This window comes from Arachis ipaensis, chromosome B08, assembly GCF_000816755.2.
Source record: "Arachis ipaensis cultivar K30076 chromosome B08, Araip1.1, whole genome shotgun sequence".
NCBI classification, from domain to species: Eukaryota; Viridiplantae; Streptophyta; class Magnoliopsida; order Fabales; family Fabaceae; genus Arachis; species Arachis ipaensis.
The window spans coordinates 124,410,643-124,422,039 of NC_029792.2; the positions used below are offsets into that span (position 1 = coordinate 124,410,643).

General features: G+C 31.9%; 2 protein-coding genes across 7 annotated transcripts; both read right to left on the minus strand.

The window, feature by feature from the left end:
* LOC110266111 lies at positions 20 to 2,167 on the minus strand. 6 transcript variants are annotated; one of them, XR_002353071.1, is made up of 4 exons: positions 1,667 to 2,163; positions 1,125 to 1,192; positions 391 to 655; positions 20 to 268 (listed from the first exon to the last, which is right to left on the minus strand). XR_002353071.1 is itself a non-coding variant. In XM_021110031.1 (4 exons), exons 1-3 carry the CDS (start codon positions 1,794 to 1,796, stop codon positions 463 to 465), a joined length of 387 nt encoding a protein of 128 aa, XP_020965690.1. In that variant the 5' UTR covers positions 1,797 to 2,167; the 3' UTR covers positions 20 to 284; positions 391 to 462. The 6 variants fall into 6 exon arrangements, 2 of the variants coding, with proteins under 2 accessions (XP_020965690.1, XP_020965689.1); XR_002353073.1 differs by having other exon boundaries at positions 391 to 651; positions 1,121 to 1,192; XR_002353072.1 differs by having other exon boundaries at positions 1,121 to 1,192.
* Positions 8,818 to 10,122, minus strand: LOC107611678 (F-box/kelch-repeat protein At3g23880-like). The gene has a single exon (XM_016313579.1). It carries the CDS (start codon positions 10,120 to 10,122, stop codon positions 8,818 to 8,820), a length of 1,305 nt encoding a protein of 434 aa, XP_016169065.1.

Below are 11,397 nucleotides of genomic sequence, written 5' to 3' on the forward strand. Positions count from 1 at the left end.
TACCTTAACCGCTGCAAAGTTAAATTTTCAATCCTTTTTTATTACCAAACGTACAAATATAGTATGAAATTTTTCATACAAGATAAATCAAACAATAATTAGTGAAAATAAATCTCGAGTTCGAATTTCAAAACTAAACTGAAAAAAATACAGAAACAATACAACTTAAATTCTATTTCCTTTGCTGTTCCTCCTTCCTCTAGCCCTCTTAAACTTCTTCCCTTAGATCATACATAATTGTTTCTGGAACATTTGTGAACTTTTTTACCTACAAAAGATAATTCCTTGAGCTAAAGGTTAGTGGTACTACACTGAATTGCAAATTGTAATGTAATATTCTAGAGCAACAGTCACAAGAATGGTAAAACCAGGAATAGTTTAGTTGTTTACTTATTGCAAGTTGGAGGTGTCATATCCATTGTAAGAAGATGACATGAGGAATTGAACCAGTGACCAATTTTACTACTGTCCAGCTCTTGCATTGCATAGAGAAGTCTTGTAACCCCAATTGAGATGCTCTGAGTGATCAATTTTGTGAAAGAAATCAAGGAAAGCTTGTTCATCTTCCAATGGTTCAGCCTCAGCACCAAAGAACATTGCTCCAATGATCATGAAAACAAATATGAAAAGGCTCAGCTTTATGCTCATTTTCTGGCTTCAAAAGATGGAAAAGGAAAACACCAACACTTAGATGGAAGCTTGTGTAAAGTAAAGATTCTTCACACTTGTTTTTCAATACAGAGAGCAATGCAATGATTTGAAAAATTAATCAGTAGCAATGATGTTTCTACAAAGCAGTAAAAAGCACAATTGAGAGGGAAAAAAATCAAAATATCTCACGCAAGTTGAACTAATAATCACACTCATCTTGATACAAGAAAAAAACTTTCAGCAAAGGTAAACTAAGTGTCAAAACTCAAAACAAAAGAAATCTGATCCATACATGTTCCTATCCCTACATTATTGAATAACCAGCACTACAAAACATTGAAACCATGATTAGCCATTAATACTTGGGCTGATTCCACAATGAAGATAACAGTACAGCATCTTTTTGACAAAAATTAATTGGCATTCTATAAATTAAGAAAACAGAAAAGAGACAAATAAACAATCTTACATACGTGGGCAGACTCCGTCAATGCTGGGCAGCCAGCAGTCTCATTTCTCACATTAACATCTTCAATAGAATCTGGACAGGTTACAAGCAAGTCAAATAAAACTGTGATGTTTTCTTCACTGTCACCAGATTGACATACTAAATGCAAAGGAGTGATGCTTAGTTACAATTTCATCATAAGAATAATAGCACAGTGCTCTAAACTTATAGCCTTATCAGTTATTTATATCATTCTCTTTCACTTTAACGTGAACAAAGATAAAAGCAAAGTCCATTGATTCTTCTTTTAAGAGCATGTTGGGATCCATCATTTTAACCCCCCTTCAAAATGTGGACCAGTTTGAATCTTTTCTGTGTTTATTTATTTACTTTTCACAGAAAAAAAAAAAACACAACACAATAAAATAGAGCAAATAGAGAGCAGAGACAATCGAGTAGATAAAACTAATAAAAAATCATTTATTTCTTCAATGTTTTCTTTTTGTTAATTAGTCCAGAATAGAGAAGAAATAGAGGAACAGAGAAACAGAGGGAAGAAAGACTTACCAATGTTTACAGTGCCGATTGAGGGAGAGACAGCAACGATTGAGGGTTTCAAATCCAACGAGGGTTTGCGAGACAGAGACCACTGAGGGAGTAGTAGGGCACACCTACACAGAGACCACTGAGGGTGCATGGACGGAGCAGCAACGCTGGAGGGTTCCGAATCCAACGAGTGTTGCGTTGATGGTGCGAGGGTTGGGTGCGAATGACCGTTGAAAAACAGCTGGTGCGTGCGAGAGACCGTTTGATGGTACGAGGGTTGGGTGCGACAGAGAGAGGGCTGGGTGTGAGGGTTAGATGAAGGGCTGGGTATGAGGGTTAGATGAACACGACGGCGAGCTGGGTGGTGCGACGGTCTTGGTGATCGGCAGTGATGTGAAGGCTTGCTGGGTGCACGGCTTCTAGGTTATCTTCTAGGTTAATTAAAAGTGAATTTGGAAATAAAAGTGAAGTAGGGCTTGTTTGGGCTTCTATAGGAAAGTTAACTTAGAAAAAAAAGTTAAGTGTGGAAAAAAAGGGAGGGAAATTAAATTTTGGGCACGCTTTTGTAAGGTGTCTAAATAAACTCAGCATATGGGTACGCTTTAAAAATGTAACAGTTAGAAGACAAATTAGCTGCGCTTTTAAAGCGTGCCGATTTCTTTCTATGGGCACGCTTTTAAAGTGTGATAAAAAAAAGCGTGGCCAAATCACAAATTAGTAGCCACTCTCGTAAAAGCGTGCCGATTTCTTTCTATGGCCACGTTTTTCAAGCGTGGCAAAAAAAAGCGTGGCCAAATCACAAATCAGTGGCCACTCTCACAAAAGCGTGGCAAGAAAAAAGGTGCCGATAGGCCTTTTTTCTTGTAGTGATTGTAAGCTGCTGTTGCATGCGTCTATGCTATACGTTCGTTCGCATCCACTAAACCACGGCTCAATGTCGCTACCTCATGCTTATTGGAGAGTGTTAATTCTTCTAATCGAGTTAATCAAGTTCCTTCGGTCATTGATGCGAGGCAAATGTCGGTTTAGAAATTTGCTAATTGAAAGAGTGGATTCGTTATAAGTATAGCTCCAAACCAATAATCAACTCGAATCAAAGTTTAAACAAGAGCGTCACAAAGTTACAAACAAATAACCGAGAATGTTAATTTCAGGTCGTTCTCCCTTGAACTAGCAATTAAGTGCACATCAATAGTTATAAATTCGGGGGTTTTCACGCATAAAAATGGAAATTAAAGAGACTAGAAGTTAAATGAGTCAACAACAATTAAATGGCAAAGAAATAGAATTAATAGGCAAGCAAAACAATTAACTAAGAAAGCATGAATTAAGAGCAATGATTGGACTAAAACTATATTAAAAGACAATTAAATTAAACTATGAAAGATCAAAGCAATAAACTAATGAAGAATGTAATTCAAATGTATAAAAAGGGTCTTGATTAGTGATTGAGAGTTAAAGGATTCATATCCTTGTCATAACCACAACCATGGCAATTGCAATGAGTTAATTCCATTTAGTTAATCCCTAAATAATGGAGAAAGCCAAGTAGGTATAATTGGTCTTAATCCACAAATTCTAGCCAACTTACTAATTAAGTTTAATAAAAGGCTAGTGTTAGTAGAAATAAGATCAATTAACAACCCAAAGCTACCATTCAATGTTGGACATTAATGATTCTAGGATCCTAGTTCCTCAATCACTAATCCAAGGGATAAAACAAGGATAGTGTAAAGGATAAGACAATTAAGAGCAACTTACAGTTAAAACAAGTTATAATCCAAACTAAGGCATAAATTGCTTAAACCCTAATAAAACCTAGAGAGAAGTGAGGGTTTCTCTCTCTAAAAAAAACTATAAAAAACTTAGCAAAAAAAAATGTAATATGATGATTTGATGGTGTGTGGTGTGTCCCCTCCAAAAATTGAGCTTCAATATGACTTCAAGACATAAAAAATATGCCAAGACAACCTCCAATTCGCGAATCACGTGACTTTTTAAATGAGACATGCATCCAGACTTGTACGTACGCACACTAGCCAATTTTTCACTTGTGCATACGCATAAATCCGAATGTCCTTCTTCTTTGTTTCTTCATGAATTCTTCCACTTTGCATGTTTTTTCTTCTACTTTTTCAAGTCATCCTTGCCTATTAGTCTTGAAAACACTCAACAAATATATCAAGGCATTGAATATAATAAAGGTGAAATTAATTTGACAATACAAAAAAGATGTTTTTAACAATTGAGCATAATTAAGAGAGAATTCACAAAATCATGTTATTGCAATGAATAAATGCAAGTTTATATGATAAAATTCACTCATTTCAAGCAAAAAAATTATCATCAAATATAAATTCATCAGTCATCATGGACTTCTCTCAACAAGAGCACTAATTGATAGCCTGTTCAATAATTCAAGCTCAAGCAAAGGTATAACAACCACAAAATAAGAAGAAGATCATGCAGCGATGAATTGAGTAAAATCAAATATGAGTGTGCGTATATAATCTGAAATGGAATGAACAATAATTTCTCCTTTCGAGTGAGAGAAGCACTCCTCAATGATAACAATTCATATTTTACCATTTTCTGGTTCTTTGCCTTCCTTTTTAAGCTTTTTCTCTTTCTAAGTTGTTAAGTAACTAACTTGATACTACCTCTAATTTTATTACTCTATAGCACCTCTATTTCATAGCTAGTAGTCCTTCATCCAAGTTGGTTGCTTTTTCACAAGCTTGTTTCTTTGCTTTGCTAACATTTTATCTGGCCCAATTACCTCTTCATCGCTTTCAGCTTCTTGTATTGGGTCGAAAATAGCAGCTGTTGTTAATGGGCCTGTATCAATTTATGTGTGTCATTGACCGAGAGGTTTGAGAAGCTTCTTAGAACGTTCAGTAATGTTGGTTTCATGGATGGTTTGGTTTGTTTTGATTTGGTTCAGGAGGTTTGGTTGCCTTTTGATTTGAATTTTCTTTTTGTTCTGTTCTGCATCCTATTCAGGTAGCTCTCACCTCCGCACTCCAAGCCTCCTTTACCTGTTGAACCGCTGCTGAAGCTTCTAGGTATTTAGAGCAGGTTCTACTTTAAAACCCAAGCCTATTGACTCTTAAAAGCATGTTTCCACCTTCTCTTGGTGAAGTCTTTCTAACACTGCCAACTTTGTTATTAATGCTATCAATTATTTATCTCAGTACTATGTTTATTTTCAATTCCAATTCCACCTTCTTTTTGTTTTATCTTCTTCCTGTTCTCGTAAAATATTTCTTTTAACACTTTTTTTGCACTGATGACAAATTGTACTGGGTTTAAGATAGCAAAGCTGAATTTAAAAAAAAATTCATGGAAATTTGGTTGTTGATATAACAATTAGCATTTTTTAGCTTTCCAATTTCTTCCTCAATATAATATAGTGATTACCCCACTCCCATTCTTTTTAAACTCATTATAGATAATGCTAAAAAAATTTATGACAAGGCTGTTTAGAGAAAGGTCTCTTTGTTAAAATAATTAATGACTATTCAATTCATGGGAAATTACGACACGTAAAAAATGGAATCTTCAAGTATTATACAGAGACTATTGATTCGAATATAAACATGCCAAGGTAACAAAACTATTAAATAGAGGTGATCTGAATGTTGATCATGAGCTGTTCAAATACTGCATTTCAAGTTGTAGGTACTTATGTTATTGTTAAATTCTGGGTGGTTGTATACAAATAATAATGAAAGACAAGATTGCACTTGATTTCATTAAAGCTTAAGTTGGACTATAAATATATGAAAGTTTAATAATAGAAAGATGTTTTCAATGTTCTGTTTTATAGTTTGATTCAACCTTTGTCTTTTAATTTATGTTTTCATCCCTAATTTTCTATAGTATTCCCATGTACGTGGAGTGAGGTGGTAATTCGAATTAAACTGTATGTTAGTATAATATTCACTGATTTTTTATATATGATTTTCTTTTTTCAGCAGTACTACAAGGTCAATAAATATTATTATTTTACACATAAAATACATAATTTGCATTTATATTTACCAAAATTTACATACATAAGTTAATACAATTTACATTAATATTTACTAAAGTTTACACACATAAGTCAATATTAAAAAAAATTTGGTATTTGTCTTCGCCAAAATTGGTAAAAATTGCTGCCCCTAAGATTTTTCGAATTTCATAAACTATTATATATATAAAGGCATGCAGACAGATTTAAAAGGAGTGGTTTGGATTTATAAGTTGAGGTGAAGTGTACTTTCTTAATGAGCCTAAATTAGTGCACCATAAATTGTGATGCTTGTTTGAAGAACATGCCTACTAGAAGAAGCATGTCATGTTGTGGAAATCCTATACCGGATTCACATTCCAATCACTGCAAATCAGTGGTCATGCCTTCTATTAATTGGAGTGTTTATCATGTGATTCTTTATTTTGATTTGGACAAAGAGACATGGTCATTTTCCCCTGCCTGATATGGATTCCGATGATTATCCCCGGAGGCAGTACACTCACTTATGTGTCTTGAGAAGCTAGAGGATCCTAAGAAATTTAGAAAAGTATTTAAGTTGTGAATTGTGATTTTAATTTCAGGAATATCCATGTATCTGTTTCAATAGAAGAAGCACATTACTTGCTGCTTATGCAAAAGAAAACAAAATAAAAATTTTAGACATGTTTACTGAAAATTTTAGAAAGGTAAGTTGCACTTTACACTTGTTATGTTAAGCCTTGAACATTTTAATGTACCAAGTCCAATTTTAATTGATGTAGAGCTTGAATTGCAGAGACAATGTTCTTGATCTTTTTTTTTTTTTGTTTTTAAAGATAGAAAGACTCGAACTCGTGACTTCTAAATAAGTATGAAAAGACAATGTTCTCAATCTACAAATATAATAATAGAGTTAACGCTTGTCTTTTCTTTTTAATGTACTGTTATAATATGATACCTTAGGTAGCGTTTGTTTTCGGAGACAGGACACAGACATATGGATAACGAATGTTTAAAACGTGTTTGGAAGCCGAGACATGGACACGAAACATATTGTCTCTAGACACTGTTTTATATTTTTGTATCCACTCTTTTACTAAGGACAATGATGGACACGAACTTTTTTATTAAAATTTTTTTCCTTTCTATTCATAGATATTTTTTATTATTCTACTATTATCTCTTTATTTCTCCTAATTTTAGCTTCTTCTCTGCATCCTAGTAGTTCTTCTTTCTCTCCGTTCTTTTTTTTTCAGATACTCTCTTTTTGGTAGAATTTCTTACTTGACTGGATAATTAATTTATTTCTTTTTATCGTTCATTCTCTTCTCTATGGCATGTTGTATTAATAGAAACTTAATTCACTTTTCTACTTTATGTTATTTTATTTATTCTTAATTTTGTTATTTTAATACCATTTTTATCTTATTGGTTTATAGATCAATTTTTCTTGTAATTTTCTGTATTCCTACATACTCTTATTTTTTATTAAATTAATTTGTACTTGATGTAAAAAATTTGGAATCACATGACTATTTTAGTCATTTCGCATAATATCTTAGTTTTGTCCATTTATATCCAAATATAATACAGGACATTACATTAGTGTCTTGTCTATCGTATCTAAAAATAATATACAAAAAATAATTTTTAGTATCTTCGTTTTATTGTTTCTGTTTTAATGTCATGTTTTATCCTGTCTCCAAAAACAAACACAGCCTTATTATTATTGTTTGGGTCACTCTGGTATAGATTTACAGTACATAGTTGAAGGACACGTGTAGCAGATGATTAGAAATTCTGATCAGGTTGTCTGAATTCTTATGAAGCCTTGTTGAAGAGTCCAAACCAAGCTGCTTTACATATTGTTTATATTTTTACCATCATGGCATAGAAGGATCTGATCAAATGTGCTGCCAAATCTTCCAAACGTTCGTGTTTTTTATTAGGTCTACCACTAATGTGTTCTATTTTTCTAATGATATTTACAAGTTTATCTCCCCCACTGTGTTCTCTCTTTTTAATGCTGTTTACAAGTTTTGTTAAAAAAAAAATTCATTATGAGCAGTTCTAAAAGTAGAAAAAAGTTAGGATGTCAAGTATTTTTTGAGAAATCAGTGAGTTACTAAAATTTAAAGGTTGTGTTTGAAAGAGAGACTAAAATCGAAAGACAAAAACTAAATTAAATTTTTGTATTGTATTTATATTGAATTGAATTATATCTCAATATTATGTTTGATTTAAGATAAATATAGAAATTACGAGTAAACTTGGAATTAAAAAATTAAAGAAGAGTGTTAATTTTCCTAAACTTCTAATGTGTACTTAAAATTTTTACTCTCAATGTTAAAGTTTTAAATAACACAAACAAATTTGATCCTAAATTTCTCTCTTTGGTTATATTTAACAATAAATAGTAACGAAGATTATGCTTGCAACATTTAATTTAATCCAAAATTTAAATAAATTTTAAAATGAAAAAAATACAATTAAATTGAATTGAATTTATTTTAATGTACATTATTAGTTTAAAATATTCTATGAGTAGAAATTTAATTTTTTTATAGGAACATATTCACTTACAGAAACATAAAAGATAAAACATCATCATCTTAAATAGATATAATCGAATCATATTGTTAAGATAATATCAAAGTTTCCTAAACATGTTTAACAAATAAATATGCAAGTATTAAGTTGAGAGTATAGGGTAGTATGAAGTTTTTCTAATGGAGTGGAGAATTATTTTTTTAGGATTTTTTTTAATTAAATGCAAAATTGTCAAATGAAAGCATGATACCAAACAAGTACAATTCCTCATCAGTACACAAATAAATATAGTACTGGGATAAATAAATAGAAAAGTATAAGCTACCAACTTATTGCCAATAATAATTAATTATTATATTTTAAACACATATATAAAAAGACACATCTAGAAAATATATCTATAAAGATACTTCTATTAAACACAGTCATAGAAAAGACATTTTTATTAGATACATCCACTTTCCATTAAACACAATTATAAATAAGAATTGGCAGAAGTTAATTAACAGAAATATTGTTGGTAACTTTGCGAAACCTTAAATAAATTTGGTAACATTATTAATTACAAAGTTAGTAGTGGACTAGTGCTACAAAGGCTTCACCAAATGAAAGTGGATACAGGCTTTTAAGAGACAATAAACTTGGATTTTTGCAGCAGCATTTTGGATGAGTTGCTTTGAAGACCATTTGGTGAAACCAAGCTTTCATGGTAGATATAAGCCATTCTAAAACCTATACTTTGAGAAAGATTAGGATAGTTCTCCTTTAAATTTATGCTGTCAGGTAAATTTATGCTACCATTCTTTAAATCATACAAAAATATTCTTAAAGATGGAGAAATGGCCAAAAGTTCACCACTTTCTGAGATGTAAAGAGATTGTAAAGGAGAACCCAAATTGACGAGTTGGGAATGGAAGGGAATAATTGCCAATTTAGTCCAAGATTGAGCATCTCCATATTCCTTCATCTGCCACACAAACCAGCATTGTGCGTTCAAATGCTCATAACAAACAGAAAGACAGTTTCCCAAGATACATAAATAAGTGCCCATCCTCTGGAAATAATCATCTGAATCGATATAAGGCAGAGAAAAATGACCATAAGTCTCTTTACCCAAATCAAAATAAACAACCACCTGATGATTAACACTCCAATTAATAGTGCATGCCCGGCTACTGCCAAAAAATACCCCTTCCATATTATCAGGCATAAAAGGGTCGTCAGTTGGGACAAATAATGGGATATCATCAATTCTTCTCCAGGAAGAAGTTGGACCAAAAGTATAAATTCTGGTACTAAATTCCAAACCAGATGGCCCTTTCTTCCTTAAAATTCCAAAGAGCTTGTAGCTATCACTGAGATGATCGTAACCAAAGCCACAAAGGCTGGCTTGACCGCTGATTTCCGGTGACTGGAATGTGAATCCGGTACAGGGATTCCACAACATGCCATGCGTATTCTGGTCGCCATCTTCATGAAAAAAGCATAACAATCCATGGCAAGAACCAACGATTCTGTTGTAGCGTTGTCCACTGAAGTAATCGACTCTAGGAAGTTCAAAAGGTTTCTCCATTATTGACCGTACGGACAGAATTCCAAAACTGTCGTATCTGACACCATTGCCGCTGAGGGGCAAACTGTTGTAACAAGCAATTCGTAGCGAAGTCAGGCTTGGATCGCGTAAGCATGAACGACGAAGGTGGTTGCGGATGAAATCAGGGGCGGAAATTAGGTTTCTCCATGAACTGCACACGCTCCTTAGGGAAACAAGCTTCCTTGCCGGAAGCCTCAGCAAGATTTCCATGATCAACTCCTCCGGAAGGTCTGTCAGCGGCGGCGTTCTTGCGGTGGCCGCGTAACGACGGAGCAGTACCAGCCCTCTCGACGCGTTCTTCTCCGCGTCATTCATAATTACGATCAGTAACGTCATCGTTTCAGTTTGAGTTTGCGTTGCTAGATGACTATACTAGATCGATCTACCATCTATTCTAATAGGGAAAGTATATGTATTCTATTTATAGGAAGGTTTTCATGTTTCAATATTATCGTTAGCATCTCAATGGTATAGACGGTTTCAAACTTTCAATATAAGTTCAAAATCACAAACGGCCAATTAATTGAATCTAATCAAATCTTCTAAATTAAAATAATATATTGATCATAATCATAAAAGATTTGAGTTGAATCTGTTTCAAATAAATTATATAAATTGGATCCCATTTTTTATATACTTTTTCTAGTTTCTACACAATTGAAGGGCATGGATTTGACAGGGTTTTGGATTAATTTTTTAAATTGATCCAATTAAATTTAAATCTCAAAGGACTGGAGTTTCATACTCATGCAATACAATAGAATAATATCAAATAATTTATATTTATTTATATGTCAAAAGTTTTATAATGCCGATATACTTAATAGACAATAAATATATAACTACACAAACATTAAAGTGGAAAAATTTATGATAAGGAACGATTTTAAAAAATCTGTTTAGAATCTTGATTTAATTTTTACAATCTTTTAATATTACATTTTTAAATAAATGAACTGATTTGATAAAAATTTTATTATGACAATTAATTTTACAATTTAAATTTTATCATAATTTTATATTTTATATTTTACATATTTAATTTATTTTTTTAAGGTCACCTAAAATCTGAATTTTTCAGTATTTTGCAAAGAAACCCTTTTTTACCATTTTATAATTATTGGTAATGTGTTTATTTTTCTTATTTTCTATTTTCACGATTAATGAAAACATGTGTCATCACTCATCATTGGTAATTAATTGTTAATAGAAATCAATTTTAAAACTGATACGATTTTGAAATTTTAAATTATTAACAATTGTTTAGGGTTTGAAAATTGGAAAGATCATAAATATGCATTTAATAATTTGGTACGCTGAATCGCTGATAGGTAACTGTAGCATTTATATAGAGAATACCTGAACATTTGTTATTTTACTTTCAAAAAAATTAAAAATAATGTTTAAAAAATAGATTTATTTATTTTGTGTCTTAAAGACCATATTAAGTTTACAAATTTAAATATTTTTTATTAAAAATATAAAAAATTTATGTCTCTAATGTATTTATTTTAAACTTTGGTTGTAACTAAAGTTAAAAATGAGTTAAATCAACTTGTGTATTAGTTCGAATTTAATTTGTTAATAATTAAATAAATGAACTTGTGAGTC

Excerpts from the sequence above, each read along its gene's own strand:
- LOC107611678 (XM_016313579.1), bottom strand. The coding sequence starts at position 10,122 with ATGACGTTACTGATCGTAATTATGAATGACGCGGAGAAGAACGCGTCG.
- LOC110266111 (XM_021110031.1), bottom strand. The coding sequence starts at position 1,796 with ATGCACCCTCAGTGGTCTCTGTGTAGGTGTGCCCTACTACTCCCTCAG. Across the intron at positions 1,193-1,666 it reads AATCGGCACTGTAAACATTG|ATTCTATTGAAGATGTTAAT; the intron begins GTAAGTCTTTCT and ends TAACCTGTCCAG. Across the intron at positions 652-1,124 it reads CATTGACGGAGTCTGCCCAC|AAAATGAGCATAAAGCTGAG; the intron begins GTATGTAAGATT and ends TTTTGAAGCCAG.